This window comes from Buceros rhinoceros, unplaced genomic scaffold, assembly GCF_000710305.1.
Source record: "Buceros rhinoceros silvestris isolate BGI_N320 unplaced genomic scaffold, ASM71030v1 scaffold10496, whole genome shotgun sequence".
NCBI classification, from domain to species: domain Eukaryota; kingdom Metazoa; phylum Chordata; class Aves; order Bucerotiformes; family Bucerotidae; genus Buceros; species Buceros rhinoceros.
Window position 1 is genome coordinate 26,952 of NW_010418105.1, and position 20,991 is coordinate 47,942.

At 37.9% G+C, this 20,991-nt stretch overlaps 1 protein-coding gene across 1 annotated transcript in view; it reads right to left on the reverse strand.

Annotated features, from left to right (window-relative positions):
* The window catches only part of SPAST (spastin), a gene marked incomplete at its 5' end in the record, with an annotated part of 28,932 nt that extends 8,312 nt beyond the window's left edge, over positions 1 to 20,620 (reverse strand). The window contains 10 exons of the mRNA XM_010138410.1: positions 701 to 792; positions 1,286 to 1,361; positions 1,887 to 1,958; positions 3,189 to 3,263; positions 6,139 to 6,232; positions 6,555 to 6,688; positions 7,659 to 7,846; positions 13,908 to 14,003; positions 19,253 to 19,336; positions 20,537 to 20,620. Coding sequence (XP_010136712.1) covers positions 701 to 792; positions 1,286 to 1,361; positions 1,887 to 1,958; positions 3,189 to 3,263; positions 6,139 to 6,232; positions 6,555 to 6,688; positions 7,659 to 7,846; positions 13,908 to 14,003; positions 19,253 to 19,336; positions 20,537 to 20,620 — 995 coding nt within the window. The remainder of the gene's footprint in view (positions 1 to 700; positions 793 to 1,285; positions 1,362 to 1,886; positions 1,959 to 3,188; positions 3,264 to 6,138; positions 6,233 to 6,554; positions 6,689 to 7,658; positions 7,847 to 13,907; positions 14,004 to 19,252; positions 19,337 to 20,536) is intronic.
* Positions 20,621 to 20,991: the final 371 nt, after the last annotated feature.

Genomic DNA, 20,991 nt, shown 5'->3' on the forward strand with positions numbered 1-20,991 from the left:
AACCGCTAAATCAGATCAGAGTCTCATCTGAGTCTTGCCAGAAGCTTGTATTCAAAACAAGCTATTCAGCAGTACTTAAACACAGCAGTTTTCTCCCCAATTTGCTCAACTGCAAGACTTGATTTTATACCCAAACATATGGAGACTTATAGCTGCCAGACTTGAGAGATGCATTGTTATTCACCTAGTGCCCAACCCTTCACAGACTCAAGTTCACTGCTGCCTTCTGCCTCCAAAAACTTCCACAAATATTGCATAATATAGTTACCCCTTGATCCAAAGTTTGCTTACTTACTAATTACGTTTATTTTTCCCCTTTTCATTTAAAGATAAAACTCTGTGTGTGCATGTAATAATTTCTGCATATCATTGTCACATTGCATTATTTGTCCTGATTCACAGCTCCTTTATGATTGCCATTTGTTATCCTTTTCTCCCTGTCCACAGTCTTCCAACCCATCATTTCTCATCTCCAGATTACTACCTGTCAACCCAGACAATTTTCAGGAATACTGTAGGGAGCAGGAGAAAAATTAAGAGCAACAGGAAAAAAGCTGTTTGCCAGCCAAGATAGGGGTGGAGAGGGACAGATCTAAGCCCCAGCAGCCAAATCCTTTGTGTGTCATCTGTAGCTTGTACTGGCACCCACTACATTAGCCAATTCAGCTAAATCAAACAATAGCCAAGACTAAATACTTACACCATCAAATTCTATTAAAAATTCTGTCTTTAGACGTCTACTAGCATCATGTTCACCTTCTCGTCTTTCACACAAAAGGCTATCAACTTCATCTACAAATCAAAGAAAAACATCTTAATGAAGGATACATATTTGCCTAAATTCTTTTGCTAATACAGGCCTCCAACAAGAGAGATCAGATCTTTATTCCTTTAGAGACAGGCAGATCTTACTACAGTTTAAGAACTTGTATAACGTGCTTTGAGTACGTAACACCAACAACAGATAAGAGAAAAAAATCGTGCTGATAATAAACTGCAACTAAGACAAGCAAAATCCATTTTGATGTTTGAAGTTCATAAATAAATGGACTTACTCTGTAAAGGCAGTACAGCATTTGTGGTTTTGAGGACATTTCTTCCCACTATTAACACCAATTAAATAACAACAGTAATCAACATGCTGTATGCAGAACTACTGATTAGCCAGCAGGCCCCGAGACACTTGCTCTGCAGAATTACCCAAACACATTTACTTGATGATTCCTACTTAATAAGCAAAAATATTTAAGAAAATACATGAAGTCAACAACTTCTAAGGTCTTACCAATAAATATAATAGAAGGCTGAAGTTCTCTGGCTACTGCAAATAGAGCACGCACCAGTTTCTCCCCTTCACCTACCTGAAACAACAATAAACATTTTTTGGAGAAGGTTTAGAAAATGTTGATTACATGAGGGCTAACATAAGGACCTACAGAAAATCTTGATGATAACCAACCACACTCAGTCCATTTGTGCACACTCAGATTATCACTAGTTAAATATTACATGGGACAGTGTTGTTTGTTTTAAAAGAACCATTACAAATTCACTTATGATCACAATAGAGTTGTCGAGAGATTTTGGTGCCTAAATTGTACCAGAGTGAAAAGGATATGCTACCCACTTCATTTACTTTAAGAAGAAAATGCCCACGGCCAGTCATCTATATCACAGCCAGGGTCATCCCGAACTGCAAAAGCTTTTGACATTGAGTCAAAGCAAGCAAAACCCAATTTTTTTTATTTCAAAAGTGACTTTTAAAAACTTTATGTTCGCTATAGGCTAATAGTTCACCATGAACTCATCAGAAGACTCTGGTCTTCTTAAGTCCCAATTACAGCATGTGTGTTTTGAGAGCAATACAATTTACAGCTGTTACTTACGTATTTTGAAGTTAGGCTCGCTGCACTTATATTAAAGAACGTAGCATTTGATTCTGCAGCAACTGCTTTGGCCTAGGAGAGGAGGGGGAAAAAAGTACTTTTAAAAATATCGTATTGAAGATACCTCTCTGCTTCTGTAGCTAGCACTCATGTCTTGATCAACGATTTTGAAAAGCCCTATTCCTTCAGAGGGAACACCTTGTACATGCTACAGAAAACTTCTGTACAGGCCACTTACAAATAGCAACGGTTAAATGGTTGAACCACTAAAGAAATTTACAGGCTCTCTTAGACTTCTCTAATCACATCTCATCACTTCCTTACTAAAGAATACAAGTCCCCTGCTCCTTTCAAAGTATCCTGAGTAGACATCTGAAATGGTTTTAATTAATTTAGGATAACATTTAGGATCAAATCACATTAAGAATTACACATAGGGGTTTTTTTCCTCTGCACCTTATCTATACAAAAACTGTTTCAGAGGAAAGCTAGGAAAAAGAACCAGCTCAGTCAGAATGCTCACCCAGAGTACCCTCTTTTGTAATGGTTTCACCATATTCAAGAAATCATGATTCCCTGCTTATATCGTCTAATTTTAGTGATTAGCAATTATGTTCCAGTATGTAAAACATAACAGATGAGGCAAAGTGAGCAGCTCAGCATTCACACTCCCACACTTCAGAGCTGGTCTAGCTTCAGTGTCAGCAAAGGAGCGTGCAGCTGCAGCCACTCCATGTGATGTGGGACCACGTGGCCAGCTCAGCTGCATCAGGACACACGCCGCTCCCAGGCTGATGCACAGCCATTTCACCCCAGCTCTCTGAACACAGAACATCAGGCTCAGAAAACAAGCAGCAACCAGACAGTTCCACAGCACTTAGACTCCTCGCATAGCAGTGTGGAAAAAAGACAACCACCTTTCTTGCTACTGTGCTCCTTTCCCCACTTCCAAAATGCGCTTCTAGCAGGTTTTAGTGGAGAGCAGACCATTTGCGATTAATCACTGCTGTACACAAACAATTAACCACATTACTTTTAGTCTCCCTGAAAATGAAACTTGGACTTGCTGGTTTAAGTTTCAATATATTACTTGTGATATTGCAAAATATTAGAGAACTTTGCAACTCCCTCCCCTGTAAAATCTACAGTTCAGAGAAGTTTTGCATTTTTGTATTAAATTGGCACCTTAGCGTGTATCCAAGAAAAACATACAGTTTATTACTACAACACCCAACTGAAAGCCAACCCTCGTGGTTACATTTTAAGCCCACCACCAACTCATGCATAAAGTAATTTTCTCACCAACATCGTCTTCCCATTTCCAGGTGGGCCAAACAGCAATAAACCACGTGCAGGAGTTCTAAGTCCTGTAAACAACTGAAAAATACATCATCACAAGTTACCTTCAAAGACTTAAAGAAAATGTTGATTTACCTTGGTCAGAAAAAGGTTTAAGACTGAGGAATGGCTCACTGGATAGCACTGGCAGCAACAGTAGCTGTGTTACAACAGTACAGGTTTTTAGAGAATTACGTTCTATTACTAACTTGACCTACGTCAAGTTGACTAACTTAACCATGTCACTATTGCTTCACACTTGTCATACAACTCCAGTCACCCACCACAACCATTTAATTACATCATGATCATTCTGTGCATGGAGGCTCTGTGAAAAGAGTATGAAAGGCTGTAACACATTCCACAAGACGACCAGCCTAACAAGTTTAAAGCACCAGCTGGATTTAAAAAGGGAGGGGATACAGGTGTGTAGTAAGAGAGTTAAAGCACTGTTCCTACCAACTCCACATGGAAGAACCCCCCCCTTCATCTTTCTCTTTTAATTAAATGAAACTTGAGAAGACAAGCTTTGACTGAAACTATTTAGAATATTACTTAACAACCACCTACTTTTTCTAAATGCTACTGATAGTCATGTTGGCATTGGACTAGCTTTTCCTACACTAGAAAAGCGCACCCACCATACATAGCAGCACAGCAAGCACATCTGTGAATTCTCACAAAATACACATCTTTCAGTTATTCCTGTAGCCTGTTTTCCCCAGTGCTTTGTCTTTACCACTTTCCTTAACAGTTTCGGATTTCCTTTTTTTGGCCTCACACTCACCCTCTATTCCAGCTTCCAATAATTCCAACCAAGAACCATAAGAAAGAGTAGGGAGTCTCTTAGACTAATGCCTACTCTAGACCATGCCTAAGCACCATTGTCGGCAGGTGCTCCTGTCCACTCCATCTATGACCACAAATGGCTACGTTATCATCGTCGCCTTTCTAAGATTATCAGCTAACATGCATTTTTCTCTATTATTTCATCACTCACAGCATTTTACTTGAGCTTGACTTCACTTGATCACTGAAAATAATTATTCAGCATGATCCTATTTGCTAATACATACCATCTACATTACAAATGTGTTGCAGCGTTTTAACCTGGTTAACTACTTCCTCAACCGTTTCTGCTTTCCATGCTGCACGCCACCATGTGCATCTTCTGCCCGATTTCATTTGGAATCATTCTGCAGGAGTTCCCTCATTTTAAAGATAGTCCAGACCAAATCTACAACTCTCCCTCACTTGATCACCTACACAGCTCAGCTGCAACCAACACACATGAGCTTTTTAAGGTTTTATTAATAGACTAATCACACTAAACATGGTCTGAACTAATTGCTACTGTTTTAGTAGCATCTTACTGCTGAAATGGTTGCAGTCATGTCTCTAGTCAGTGTTTGTCTGCTCACCTCAACTCCTGTTCTCCTACAAAAATAACATAAATGCCTTGTTTAAATATTAATTTGATTTCAAAACTTCATTAAGGTTAAAATCAAAGTAGTATTTAATTGACAAATATTCCCCTATAGTTGCTACATCTACCGTGCTCATTTACAAGGAGCAAAAACAATCTCTCTGCTTCCAAGAAAAGTTTAAAAATTTGTAAGATTCTCTGTCCTTGTTATATCTCACCCACATCACGGTCAGGCCCATTGCTAGCTACAACCTTATTGAAAATACCAACTGTTATCAGAAAAGAGTCGTAACTATTCTAAGCCTCACATCTCAAAGTCCTTCCCACCCAGCTCACTACATTTGTGTTACCGAACTACAAACTTCATAAAGCACTGTAATAACAGAGACAGTACAATGACATTTTCCTTCTGTGTAAGAACACCAGAGCATGCATATTTGATGCCAAAGCTTTTTTTGCCTCAGGGCTAGTATTCCCGTGATGCTGCGCCAGGCTTTCAGTTTCCCCCTTGCAATGCTTCAAAATCAGAAACTGCATTAACAGAAAGAGGAAGACCACAGAGCAACGCCAGTCACTCTACAATGTGACATGAGACCCAGAAGCAAACAAAGAACAAACAAGCAATTTTGCTTGAATAATGAGCACTGCAGTAAATCATTGCAGGCAATTTCTCTAAGAGTCCAGCAGCTTTTAGCAAATCCATCTTCAGAAAATGTCCATTTAATTATTTTTAAAAAGTAGCTAAGTAGTATTTAGACCAAACCTGAATCTAAGCAATCATCGTAGTTGAGGTACCGCCTATAATAAAGAAAATAAAAGCCTAAATGATCAATTTCCTCTCAGCAAAGTGAAGAGGAAATCTGACCTCAAACATTATACACCTCAGTGTATAACTTGTTCACTACTACACTTCTTTGCATCCTGTCCTGCTGTGAACAGACTATTCAGAGTGTCTAACCAACATCCACACAGAGACCATGACCACAATGCCAATTTGATGTGTTTCAAATCTGATAGTGTCATGGCTTCATTTACGTATACAAATCTCATCTGTTTCACTCTTCCAGTTACAGGCTTTGTCCTTTGCATCTCCATACAGCGCTGGACACAGATACAGCTACCTGGAACAGTCAGCCTCACATGGTTTCAGAACAGCGTTTCTGGGGTTTGTTTTGTTTTTTGTTTGGTTCTTTAGGGGTTTGTGGTTTGCTGGAGTTTGGTTGGTTGGTTTTGGTTTGGTGGTTTTGTTTTATTAAATTGTTGCCTCAGTCACTTTCTCCCACATCGACTAATCAGAAGACAAGGAATTTCATGGTAGTGAATTTTGATATATAAATTCTTCATACTCCTTTTCCAAGATGGCTATCACTACACAGCTATCGATTGCAACTACATCAGTAAAGACAGGATTCAAGAATCACCAAATAATGTGTGAAACAACACATTTTTTTGATTCTGTGATAGCGACAGCAAAACCCAGTTGCTTACCTCAGGTCTAAGAGAAGGAAGGATAACAATTTCTTGCAAAGCTTGTTTAGCCAGCTCCTGCCCTGCGATATCATCAAATTTGACAGCTGGCCCACTAACAAAGAAATGGAATACTAATTAGTCTAACAATGAGATACTCTTTTTCAGCTGCAGCTGACTAATTTAATGCATGTGACTATTTATACAGAACCTTTTTAAAGGAAATCTACAACTTATGTTGTTATATTTAAAAAGATAAGCATTTCTGATTTGAATTTTCATTCTTTTGCCAAAGTAATGAAAAAACAACCCCAAATCAACCCCCCAAAAATTCACATCAAACAAAATGTACTTATTTTTATTCCGAATAGACTAAGACTGTATTGAACAGAAATCTGGTTTTCTACATTGAAAAGCCTGCTTTTCTTCAGACTTACCTATCAACAATTTCATTCAGGATAAGGTTAGCAAGATTACTGTCCACGTTTCTAAATCTCTTCAAGTCTTTCTTTTTTCGAGGAGCAGTGGTAGGAGTAGAAGGCTTATTTGTTCTGCTATTTTTAGGAGGAGCCTGGAGTGGGGAGCAGGAAAAAACCCAACTTGATAAAGCATACTGTTAACAAAATTACTTTTACATTTTATATGCTCCAGTAAAACCTAATACCTTAACAGATATCCTGATGCTGTATTTTGCTACAAATCTTACCATGACTTTCAGCCACAGGTAGAACATATCAGGCTCCAGTGAAGAGGGCTTTTTCCGTTTGATTTTGGTTTGGAGATTTAATTTTTTTTCTTTAAAGATAATTAATTATATTTAATGGTGTATTTTATGGTATTTCCCCCCAGCATACTCTACAAATAGAGCATCACGAACTGTTTCAGATTCCCGATACCTATAAGCAAAAATTCCTTCTGCTGTCATACTTTGCTAATGGGCCACTTAAAAGCCTTCACATTATAGCAGCAATAATGCTTATCCATTTATGTTCTATCCATTCCACTCCTTATTCGACATTATTGTGGGAGTAGCGGAGAGGAGATAAGGATGGAATGGAAAAAGATGAGTCCAAAGAAATGGAGCATTTTTATGTCTTATTAGCTTAGGACTCTTCTTTTGTATTTCGCTCACAGTCTAACCATAATTCTTTTCAATGTGGTTGCTATTCAACCTGTGCATACATGCTTTGAAAGAGAAGGAATATGCAGGGGGAAAAAATCTGGGAGTAAAATTTTTTTTTTCTCCTAGGTAAGCTACCCTTAGTTTCCCATAATTGTGATCATCATTAAAATCCATTTGCCCATGCAGCCACCCATTGCCCCCCAACGTCTAGAATCCATTCTGCAGCCTAGTTCAAGAGACTTCACCGAAAATATAGGGGTTCAGGGTTTTGGTGTTCCACACCCAGCCCCTGTGCCCCCTTCAAAAAAAAAAAAAAACCACAACTTTTTGCTACTACAATACTGCAATAAACCTGAAGTTTGTTCTGGAATTTACATTGACTTCCAACTGTATACTGCTATATTTATCCTTACCATACCTTGTGAGTTGAAGCTGCAGGATTAGGGGCTGGTCTAGGCACAGAAGAAGCTGATATCCCACTACAACTTGGCGTCCTATGGTGACCTGAAAGGCCGGTGGATCCAGTTTTTGTAACAGCTTTTGAACGAGGAAGGGAATTACTCGTGTGTGTTAAGGGATCCTTCTTTTTTGGAACCGCTCCACTTTCTATAAAGAAAACCAAGGTCGTGAGAACATTTTCAGCAGTCATACTTTTACCATGAATTCTGACTTGAAGATAGTATTGTTAACACACATTATACAGTATTATAGGAGAACAATACAAATTTTTTTAAGAGGTTTAGTACTTTTAAGGGGATATTGACTGTAGCTTTCTCCTAAAGTTACAGTTTTGAATTTTAAGTTCTCGAAAATGAACACTAATTCTTCATCTTAAAAAAGCTGTAACAATGGAAGAACATCATTTATTCCTTAAGACAGAACATCAGCCAGAAGATCTTTCCTTCCCAATAACTCCTAAAAATAATCATTACGATAATCCTGAAATTTCAAGCCATTAGATTCAGAGCATTCACTCCTTCAGTGATGTTAGACACAAGCTAACACTATCTAGCATCTTCCACACAAAAGTTTCACCAAGGCACTTCAATTTGGGAAAATTAAAATAGCTACAGCTGCAAGCAACTACCAGGTTGTATCCTTACAGCTTTGTTTCACTTACAGAATCTCAAGGTGTAAGTAAATTCTGAATGGACAGCTCTGAAGCAGCCTACCTTCCTACGTTTAAAATTAAGTCTTAAAACATTGTCTTAAAATTAAAACACCACCTTACATTCCATTCACGTTCATTCCAATTCACCTCCATGAAGGAGCAGGAAGGTCTCAAATTAGCTGACAGATAAAACTTAATATACTGGTCACTGGTAATTAAACTACAACAGGCCATTTTGGTCCAGAGTAAGTGAAACAGCACTTGATTTCTACATTCCCCATGTGGGATACACAACAGAATAAGGTTTCTTGGCACAGAAATGGCAAGTGTAGTCCAGCAAAATAGAGACAAAGAGGTAAGAATGTGCTATAGCGAGCACGTGATTTAGTCAAGCTGGATATTGATTAGAACACAGCATCCAATCAGGGGTTTTTGGGGTGGAAATACAGTACTGGAAGCTGTCTAGCACAGTACTGTTGCCTGCGATGGAAACTGTACATACTGCCTCATTTTACATCCTTCTGAAAGTATTAAGGAGTCTTTTGATTGGGTAAGAGAAATAAGGTGTCAAGAGATAAGGAAGCTCAAGACAAATTTCAGCTACAAGTTTCTTCACTAAGATTTTAGAATTCTGCAATGCAGTTTGTTAGACTTAGGCAACAGGCCAAAGAACTCTGACTTTTAAGGAAGTTAATGACTATGAAGAATTTTTGATTTATAATATTGCAATTCAGTGAAAGCCTCATACTTTTGAATGTTAAATTACGTTCAGAAAATTCAAAAGAACACTTCAGTGAAACAGTATAATGGAAGAATTGATTAATTACTACCATGTTTTCAAGTCTCTTTAAAGTCTTGCATACTACCAGGACCACGTACCTTCACCCAGCCTGCAGTTATCTGTGTGTTGAAATACTTGGTTAACAAACTTCTAAAGCCTTTCTTCAGTCACAAATGAGACCCTTTTAAGAGTTACAGAAACTCTGCAGGGGTCATCATAAACAATACAGGTGTATCAATATGCAGAAAACAAGGGAACTTGAAGAATATGATTAACTACATTTACTGCAAGATATTTCTTTAAAAAAAAAAACAAAAGCAAACCAAAACAAACCCAAAACTCGCTACTGACTAAATCACACACAGATCCAGAGCTGGTTAAATTTACTTAGTCATTCCTGCACAGGAATTTCCAGTCAAGAACTCTTCAAAATTAGGCATTCTTAGTAACTTTCAAGTTCAAAAAAGCATTGTATAAATCTATTTAAAAACACAGCTACTCAACACTTTGTCCAATTTAATCAAAAGGTGGCATTCTGGTTTGGTGTCTTTTTCTCTTCAGCCTCATTTCCACAGCTGGCTTAAATTCAACACGAGAAGGCTTCAAAAAGCTGAAGTAGTTTTTCTCCATCTCCTTTGCCCTAACACGTGGCTCAGTTATCATACTTCCCCCCATCTATTGAGAAAAATACACACACACTGCAATTTTGAGTATCATGACATTGCACAGTAAGGAGTATTTCAGGAAGCTGCTCTAGTTGTACACCTCCAGGAATCAAGTTTACATATGTTCTGAGGTCAGTTCTGACGGGAAACACAGAAAGAAGCACTGATGAGCTACTCGCGAGCACAGCTGTTCAGTGACAACTCCAGACGGAAACTGTGTTTTATATACCAATTTTCATGGAAGAAGCAAATAAAAATGTCATCAAATTTTAGATAAACTGGAATTCTGAAAAGTTTACCTATTTCTAAAGTGAGGAGTGTGTAAGAACACACATACACATTATCTCAGACTGATAGCCCCTATTATTTCACTATGTAAAATATATTATTTTGCTGTAACAAATGCAAATCCCACAAAACATATTTCTTATTCATTTGTATTTGTCATGTGCTCAAAGACAGAAAATATACTGCAAGCGTCCTTAAAACCTGCAGCCTTTTTTCAAATGTTTCACAGTTCCATATAGAACAGAAAGGAAGTGCCTAAAATATATTCTAATCAAAGACCATGGTATTTTTAATTGTATTTGAAACACTTCATCTATCTACTTCATATATAGTAGCAGGATAGTAATAGGGGCTTGATAATTTTGATTTTACTCTCTAATTCTTGACTGGACAAAATAATGTATTTCAAAACTCTAAGCTAACGCCACTAGATCATCCAGAAAAAATAACTATCTGGTCCTGAAAGCATCCCTGCAATTTAATCTGTCATCCAAAACTACTGTAAGCTGTACTCCTTAGCTACACATTTTCTGCAAACTCTGCATAGTAAAAATACATGCAGCAATTGCAAGACTGATAATTATTCGGGATTGATGCTCACAATAGCCCCCAAAATAAATTCCTTCAAGGTTTAAATTCAGATTTTTCAAATAGGTACATTCCAGTAATAAAAATTACCCAACAGAAAGCTTCAACAACTAACAGCACAGCAGTACAGCTACACAGAGGGACAGTTCCTTCTGAACTGTCAGAGCGGTGTCAAAGATCTACTGTTGCTAATTTACGAAGTTAAAAACTAACTTATTGCTACTTGTTCTTCTACTTGAGAAACTCCTTAAAAAACTTCAGTATTAAGAGTAGAATTTTCGCAACTAGAAGAATATTGCCAATATATGCCTAGTGTTAAAGACGCGCCAGCAAATCCTTCCAAGTGAAAACTGAGATAAAATACTAGCTACTTGCACAGTGCTAATGTGGCTGTAACAAAGCGAAATTTAATGCTTTCTCTGATCATATATCATGCTCATATTTACACATTAAATGCAAAATGGTACACTGGAATTGCTGTAATACTACCAGTATTGTACACCCAGTAAATAACTTCATAAAACTCACAAACACTGCCTTTGGCAAGACTGGCATAATTTCCCTCACAAACTATTTTAAATACAAAAAATAACAGCCCACAATGCAAAGGAAAACTTTGTCTGAGGAAGAAAAAACAACAACTGAATTGGCTTACATCTAATTTAAGACTGCTGTAAGAACAGGAGTGATGAACATTAAACAATAAACATGGATTTCAAAAGAAAGTTTTGGGATAAGGCTACTTGTTATTACCCTCAAGTTACTGTGTAGCTTTCCACTAAAGGAAACTAAAGGTGATACTGCTTTAATGAGGTCTTATAAAATCTCATAAATCTATCAGATAAATATTCAAGAAAAATCTCTAGTTATTCAGGTTAGTTAAGAAACTATGAGGAAGACAGGGATAGGTGGTCATTTGTGCTAGATTCAAGTAAATCAGTCCGAAAGGCTGACACAGTATCTTGGAAGAAGGAAGAATCTCAAATCAGTAACATTCTGGAAATACAGATGTGCAGTACAGCTGTGAGAATAGAATATCAAACAGAATTAAGAAACAAAAAAACCTCTAAAGACTTTGGCCTTTAAAAACAAACAAAAGAAAACAAAGCACCTTTTGATCAAAAACCAGTCAAAAAGGCACTGTCTTGATGTGAAAACTATGAATGACCATGTTTCACACTTCATAAAATCCTGAACTTCTAAAAAGCCCAGCCTGATAAGGCAACCACACAGGTCCTACTTTCTGTAGATAGAAAAATGAAGCTTATGTCAGAGCCCGGCAGCTCAGTACCAGCAGTCTCCTCCCCACACATCCCCAAGAAAAGAGACAGAGGTAGAGTGGGAGAGTGAGCACACAAGCACAGGCACCAGCCAGTTAAGAAGTTCAGATGACTGTTGACAGGCTGACTTTCCTGGGACTGTCACAGACCCCACAGCTGCAGGAGACATTCAGTACTTTCGATAAGTCTAACTTTCACAAGTTCTTAATCTAAAGTTTACCTTTGGCAATGTAAACATAAATAAAACAAGCCTCTTGAAGTCTTGTTCAAAGTAATCAGTAGATGCCTGATACCCAGCTCTCGTTTATGAGCTGCTCTTTAGTCCTCCTCTCTCTTCTCAGATCCCACTAAGCCTGGTAAATGAACGTTTCTCTGTTAGCCTGCATTCCTTTACAGAAAGTTGGAAGATGCTTTCTCAGAAAAGAGCATTCCCAGAAGATCACAGTCTTTTGTAGCTGTTTCATTGCCCTTTCCTCTGCAATTTTCCAGAAGTGGTTTGATCATCCATCTTCTTTAAGTCACCAGGAATATGAGTCCAAACAGCTAAATTGACTAATAACCATTTCCGTAAGTTTACCAACGGTGACCACCTCCTGCTACAGCAGTTTCTGTAAATAAAAATACATGCCACAGAATTGGCAAAATGTTTCCTCATTTCCAGTAGACACCAATGGATATTCTACGCTTTGTTACTAACAGATTTAAAGAAATTACCAGTTTTAAGAGTGAAAGTGCAATCTAATCTTCTCCTGCAGCATCCAATTCTGAGATATTGGATAATTGAGAAAAAGGTATAAAAACATATAAAGGAAAGAGTTTAAAGAAAAAGCGGTTCATATCGAATCAGACGGAGCACGTTATCAGCTTTTGTGTGTATCTGTATGTATTTATTCATTCAACCCCTAGCCAAATGGCTAAAAAGACAAGGGCTGTACTGAACCATTTAAGGTAAAGAGTTCTCATGCTCAGTCTATAAAAGAACACACTGAAGAGCCATTTTAACTGCACCATTTTGAAAAACGCGTTTAACAATAATAGCACACATACAGTATTCTAAAGGTGCCTAGCATGACACAGTTCCACTACTTTAACTTCTCACAAATTAGAAAGAATAAAACTAAACAGTAAGATGACTTCAGAACTAAAAATGGAGCTAAAAAAAAGTACATGGTTTACCCCAAGTTTGAAGTTCAGTTACTTTTAAAACTAAATTCTGCTCTTAGCTCAGATAAGCTTTATAAATTGCTTGTTAGCTATTTTATTTAACCTCATTATAGTCTATTGTAAGAATTATCATTTGAGATCACAGCTGTGACAACAGCTTGTTGTTGGCTTAAAACTTTTCCTGAAGACAATTCACAAACCTCACAGTAACTTTATTCCTTGTGTATGGACAAACAATACTCCTGGTATTTTAGTATACCTGGTGCAGTCTTCTGGGAAAGGATAAAAACAACCTTCTTTGACAAAAAGCAAGAGCTGTTTTATACCCCCCTCATTTTAATCATGTATCACTTTCTCAAAACAAAAAACCCTGAAATTTAAAGCAGCTTAATGCAATGTACATTCACAGTATCATAAAGGAAGAACTACTTACGTAAGCACAATATATAATCTACATATCCTACTTTGACTTTGCCACTTTCTACAACAGGTTTAATTTAATTCCTTTAAGAACATAACACATAAAATATTTTCAAAAGCGTTGTCTTAATAAATAGTTATGGATTCTAGGACGGTCATTGTAAGAAAGAACTGAATACTTCAAAATAAAAGACTTGTCAAAGTCACAGAAAGGATGAAATGTATTTTATATAAAGCCTTTAAAAACAAAAACACACACCAATTTTTTTAAAGTTGGTGGGGCCAGAACATAGCATTGCATATTTTTCCCTGTAATACACCAGACACTGAGAGACATCCCCTGAAGAGGCGCTGGTAAAACCAAACCCACCTGACTGGAGATGTCCATTGCGGCATGCCAGGTTAGTACTGTCATTATAGACCTCCATTTGTGGCTTGGAAATTTGCAAAACTGCCTGCAGCTTCTCTACATAGTAGACAGAGGGGAAGGGAAGAAAAAGGATAAAATAAACAAACAAAAAATAAAAACCAACCAAGAAAATTTATGTATGTTGCACACACAAATATCAAGTTTGGCTGTGTTATACTTCATACAGGGTTAAAAATAAAAGGAGTATTTCTATCTATTCTACATGTTTAATAAATTTGTAAGAGAATTCTGCCAGTGTAAGCACAACTGAAAACAGTTTTAAAACTAGCCATTTATGGCTGAGTTAATTAGAACAATCTTTCCAGCCTGGTGATTGCAGTGACTCCCAAAAGCAATAGTCAGAATTAATTCAACTGCATTTACTAAGTACTTGTGTTGATAACTCATTTCTGAAAGTCCTCCACAAGGTGTTATTTTTGACCAACTGCTAGGAGTCATCATTTTCCTGATTATTAAATGTTTCACTTAAGTAGTAAATGCCAGTCAACATTTTACAGAAACCTCAACCATTCAAGCAAAACACCATATATTCATTATAACGAGGTCTTTCAAGATCTTTTATTTAGAAATATAATTGCCTTGAAATTAAGTCAATAAAATTGTCATATAAGCTGTTCTTTAAGAGGATTAACTTCAGAATGGATCATAAGGTTAAAGATTAAGGAGAAAGAAATTAACTCTAAGAAGCCATGATAAACTAGCCAAAGCATGAAGTCAAAGAGGTGTAAGGCTGCAAATGACAGAAGCCAAGAATTAAGTCTCAGGACTATATGTCCTCTGCAGCTCACCTACCACTTCTGCTTTTCCAACTGCAGTTAAAAGCCTCTAGGCATTACTTCATTACTTTTGAGGTGCTTTACAGCCTCTCCCACCATTATTTCAAACACACAGACTCACGCACTCACCTTTCTTGTAAAAACGAAACACGGTTTGTAAGGATGCAAGGCATGCATTGTCACACTCCCACACACACACTTTTTTTTCTTCTGCTCTCCCCCAAAAGGTAATAGTACCAAGAAGCTGCAGGAAAAGAAATGGCCAAGCAGAGAAGCAACGTCCTCTGGCAACCTGGAAGCACAAATTGCAGAAGAAGCCGCATTCTACTGAAAACGGACACACTCAAGATCATAAATGCCCCAGCTGGAGGAAGAATTGCCATTCAGAGCCTGCAGACTGTACAACCAACAAGCATGAACACTTCCTTGCTTCCACTTCTTCGTCTATTACAGATTTTTTTTCCAGTCTTTCTGCTTCATTCCTCTCTTCTTCTGCCTGTCCTTGATCACTCATCGTTTAGCTTCCCTGAAAAGTATCCTTAGACCAAATAGTTTAAGTGATGGTTTAATAGTAATATCCAGACTGATCAGATGCAATTTAAAGTGAAAACTCAGCAGCCACAGGCAAATACGAAAAGCTGTAGTTCAAGATTAGTATATGCAGCCAGGGCTTACTTTGTTTTAAATTGAAAGCCTTGAAGAGTTGGGTACAGTAAAACAAAAAAGTTAGTCACACAAGAACAGCCTGCAAACAACCTCAAGCTTTGTAACTGCCAGAAGTTACCCTAAGAAACCTCTCTAAGGAAGTCTCAGAAAAGTCCTTTTAGTATGACTGCCTGCAAACACAACATACTATTTTAGAGGGTGCAGCGCTACTGCAGGAGACATCAGAATCATTTCTGCTCTGCGAAGCGCATGCAGTCTGAACAGAAGGTATACAGAGACGCACAGGAAACAAAACCAGTACTGACAGATTTCATAAGATATTAGATAATCAGTTAAATTTTGGAGAATATTTCTGAACTTTATAGAAAAAAAAAAACTTTCTAGCAAGTGACTATAATAAAATAATCAGGTTGGTTAAGAGTTCAGGAAATCCTATTTGCTTCAACACTTGTTTGAGAGTGGACTTTTACCGCAATTCAAAACAGCAACAAAAAAATGTAATCCAACTGTTGTCACTTCCAATTCACACAGTATTCCCATCACATGACCTCCAAGAAAGTGGAAGAATTCCAAAAGGTGTTCATTATGCCCATATCTACACACAGGCAGGATTACTCCCAGAAAGGACACTGATCAAAGTTACTTTATTATGTGCTACATGCAGCTTTCAAGCAAAATACTGAAGCTACGCATCGCGCACAGAAAGGCACTAGTGCTGGTGGAAATCTGTCCCCCTACAGAAAGTTTCTCTGAAACGGGAGAATGCTGATGGGTGCAACATATGTAAGGTGTTAGAATTGAATAGCATTGCCCGGAACATTATGGTTATCTATCTTTAGGAACAGCAAACTGCTGAGTTTAATGCATCAATTGTAGAAAACAAATATCCTCCTAATGATTGTAACATGGTGAAGAGTCATCCAGGAGAGATCAGGACTATGAAGACCATCACAGCAAGATCTATCCACACATCTAAATAACTGTATAGCTAACACAACCTGAACTGTGTCAAAAACAGATGTCAGAACCTGTTAAGTTCCCTGACAGCTAGCGCAACTCAGTATTGACACTGGACTGCCAAAATGATCGAGTCACCTTGAGGTGCTCTGAAACATACCTGGAATAACTTGAGCTCTCGGGCTGTGTCATAGTACAGCTTTAAACAATACATTAATTTGACTCAAGGTGAAAACAGGGCTCAAAATAGTAAAGTCAACATCCAAAGTAAGTAGCTACATCCTCTTGGTCAAACATTAAAAGGCATCAGTGGCGTGATGACTCTTAAAACTTCCAAGCATCTGTTACTGTAAGTAACAAGCTAAAAGCTACGGTTAGAATTGCACACACAATTCAACCCTAGATTACCTTAAATGTCGGGAAAATTCATGTAGAATAACATGTAGAGTAATAAAAACAGATGCTGTCAATACTGGGAAGTTGGTGAGATGGTATATAACAAATATCACTCAGATACATAATGATCAAGTTTGCAGAGATTTAAATCCATTGGAGTATCTCTCCAAACAGCATCATTTTCCTTCCTAAAGGGCAGGTGACTTCAATTGCTTCTTTCTACCCAGATTTTGCTCTCAGGTACATTGTTTGAGGCAGATCCTTAGTGCAACCTGAACAAGAACCTAAGTAGAACAGTACTGAAGTACTGATAGTTTCAAAGTAAAAATAAATAATATTTGAGACCAACTTATGCAATAAGCACTACTCTGTTCATCTTTCGATCTGCACTCTGAATGAACAATACAGATAGCATGCGATCACGCATCCTAGTACTAAAGATTCATTTACCAGCTTAACTTCAACTTCAGGTTTTTCGCACTGTTTCTCTTTTCAGACAGAGCACTGCAAGTAAGCAATTTACCAACAAGTACTACTGCAATAACGCAAGCAAGGACGAAGCACTACCCACAAAGTACAGGGATTGCTACTTCAAGGCTCAAAGAACAGCACATTCTTAAAAGAAACCCTAGTTACTTGCAATAAGAATGCCATGCGTAAGCCATACCCTATCAAAGATTGTTAGCATGCCATCACTTTCACTCCTGTGTTCCTTAGTCCATATTACCTCTAGAAGTCTGCCTTTATCCCTAATGAATAGAAAATACATCTTTTCTGCATATACTAAGGTTCTACCAACAAACACCCATACTAAGCATAGAAGTCGGAAGCCTCTTCGAACCCATGTTCCCTTCACTTTTTTTCAAAAAGAACTAAAGACACCAGGAGCTCAAGAGAAACAAAAGAGATTAACTTTCTTGTGGTTGTCACAACTTCCCTGTCAATCACCAGTCAGGATCACAGAAACACAAAGTGTAAGAGGAGCAAAGAACACGAGTTCTCCTGTCTGCTCAATACACTCCTAGAAGAGGGAATTAGTAGAATTCACCACAGTGCAAGATTAAGGTGCATATATGCAAGTTAAACTGAAGTATATTTGTTAGTTCTCCTTTAAAAAGCAGTTTTAAAGAGATCTTTACTTTCATTTTACTGCTTAAACTGAAAGCATTTCCAAAGATCTCGCTTTAGAGGATGCACTACACAAAGCTGTGGGTTTGTCATTTGATGTGGACAGGGGATCTTTGTCTATTTATCATGCACCACAAGATGCCATTTCCAAACCCGACTGTTTTATTCTGTCCATTAAGAGCTTATATACAACACTTAATTTTGATCAAGCTAAAACTACACAACACTGTCCTTCTGACGAGATCTTACCGTTAGGTTCTTAAAATAGAACGCTACTAGACAACAATTATGAGAATTAGGATTTCACAACCTTATGGCCTACATCATCATCATGGCTTGGCTTTGTGAACGACGATCTGGGAAGGGCTTTTCCCACGCTCACTGCAAGCGATGAGTCCTCCCTTCGGGCCTGCGCGGGGGATTTTTTAGGTGAGGCGCAGCGTGCGTGGAACTGGCTCCACCCTTTACACCTGAGGGTCATCTGCCAGGGCCCAGCGAGCTTGGATGGTGAAAGTGAAGTCCTCGGGTCGTAGGTTTGGTTAGAGTGTCCTTCTCTTAGATGATGGATGCCTTACAAGGCTAAACGAGCTCCATCTGCTTGTGTTTGGGGTCAGAGTTGTCCTTCTCCTAGGATGGCTGCCCGAAGGCTAGTGAGCCCATCCTGCCCGTGGACACACTTTGTCTGACCCTTCAGCTGAGACCTGTCTGGCTTGGGAGACCCCACCGGCGGCAAATGCCACACCCAGCACAGCTCTCAACCTCACAAGGGCACGCAAGCTCCTTCCCCAGGGCAAGGGGGTGCCCGTGAAAGAGTCACTGCTCTACCTCCGGACATCACAGACCCGGGCACGGGGCAGCCAGGGCCTGCCAAGAACGGGAGTGCTGGAGGGTCTATGGTCTACATAATGCTAAAGAATTATTATTACAGTACATGGCAATACTCAGGAAAATTATAAGTGACAGAACTAACAGAACATGAAGTAGTTACACTTTTAGAAGGCACACTTAGCATTCACAATCAACAATGTATTGTAAGTTTTACTACAGTTCTAATACAGAAATATTAAACTAACTCCAGCAAGAGTTAGTCAAGATTTCCTCCGTTTATGAAAAGACCTCTCAGTTACTTTTACACCAATTTCTTAAGGGACAGGGAAGTGGCTCATGAAATTCCGACTTCAAAATCCATCAATAGCATTGGGAAAGCGTTACTTACTCTCATCTGAAAAACAGACTTAAGAGACCCTACACAGACTTTAAAAATCAAAGTAATATTTTAGAAGAATGCATTACATGAAGTTGTGCATGACAAACTTTGATAATAACGACAAACTTTCCAAAGTCATGAATTGTAATGGGTACCTAAAAGCTGCAAGCGATCCTTGGCCATTGCCAAATTTGTCATCATTTTAGATTGCAGACGTCGAGCCCGTTCACACTGATCACCTTACAAAGAAAAATCAATGTTAAAATACAGACTGGCAAATGAACTTTTCTAAGTGCTAAAACACTGACACCCAGCCTTCCCTTCTCTTCCTCCCACCCTTTATCTACCCCATCCACTAAGGAACACTGTTGTAAAATTAACAAAAAATTCTTTGATCAAGAATTTAAAGTTAATTGACACTATCTGCTTTACAATATTGCTTGCAGAGTGGTGGAAACCCAAGCATAGCTTTGCATATTCTCCAACATTTCATGTTCTTTGTCACTGCATTTTTCTAATCAGAAATCGAATTAAAAATTTTTTAAGAAGCTTGAAAAGTGACTAAGAGGCAAGTATAATTTGAAATAATTCACTTTAGCGTAACTAGCAAATTTAAATTCAGTTGACTGTGTCCCTTTACTTTTCAAAACACACAGAATTACAGACATTAACATCACCACTTCCTAAAAAATACCTGTTCAAGTCAAACTTTTTTTTAAACTGTGCAATTTATATGCGTTGTATCAAACAGGTCACCACATACTGTTCACAAGCATTTCTAAATATAGCTGAGGAACAAAACAGCAGTCTGCAAAAGCAGTTACAGGTCTGGGGGTGGTATATTATTATTATATCATTTTGAAGACAGAAATTCTCAGCAAGTCTTTCATTATGCCTATTTCTCTATGGTACATACCTGCTTCTACACTACAGCTTAAAATGCTTCCATATACACTAAGGGCTTTCTTCCTTTGCTGGAAATGATCAACTATTTCAGCATAAGCTATTTGGAAACACAATACTAGACCCTTCGAAATTGGGGGGGTGGGGGGATGTTTTTACACATAAGCAAACATAAAATTCTGCGTGAGAACACAAACTGTTAACTTCAACAAATCAAATCAGAATTCAATGTTTTAGTATTCCCATTACATAAGAAATTAAGTGTTTCACTTTTTGTTTCACAAACGGTTTACGATTTTGGATAGTCTGAAAATATCTGGAGCGAGATTTGCATGTGTTATAGACCAGAACATCCAGGTAGAACAGATTTATGGACCAGAGTTCAACTACAGCTAAAACAGGAATAAGAAACACTCCTATGAATTAATTCATACAGCAGACCACTCCTGTCACCTACCATATTTAGCAATATTGATTCCTCACTTTAAAGAGGCCATAAACCAAAATCTTTTCCACAAAACTCAAAACTGGCTTACCTTGACCAATTACTAAGACAGCTATTCCTTTCTCCAGTTCTTCAATTCCTTTCTTATACCATTCCACAGCTTGTTCCTTTTGTCCTGCTTAAAAAGGAAGTGAACCCATTATTTTCTGTAAAGAATTAAAAGCTTAGGAATGGTTCCATATAATGCTACTAACACAAGAGGAAGGAAGAGATATTTGAACAAAAGCCTACGATTTAAAGAAACACTTAAAGGGACACTGTCAACTTGATATCTACTTGGTTTGAAGTAATCATCTTCTATTAAAAACAAATACTACACCAGCCTCAAATCACTTTTGCCTGTTTTAGGAATACTTCTCCATCCGCTTTAAAGAGATCAGTTCCCTTAAAACAAACAAACAAACAAACAGAACATACACCCAAAAAAAGAGAAAAAAGCTGATCTACACATATTCACTCACAACAGAAATGGTGAAATAAAGAGTT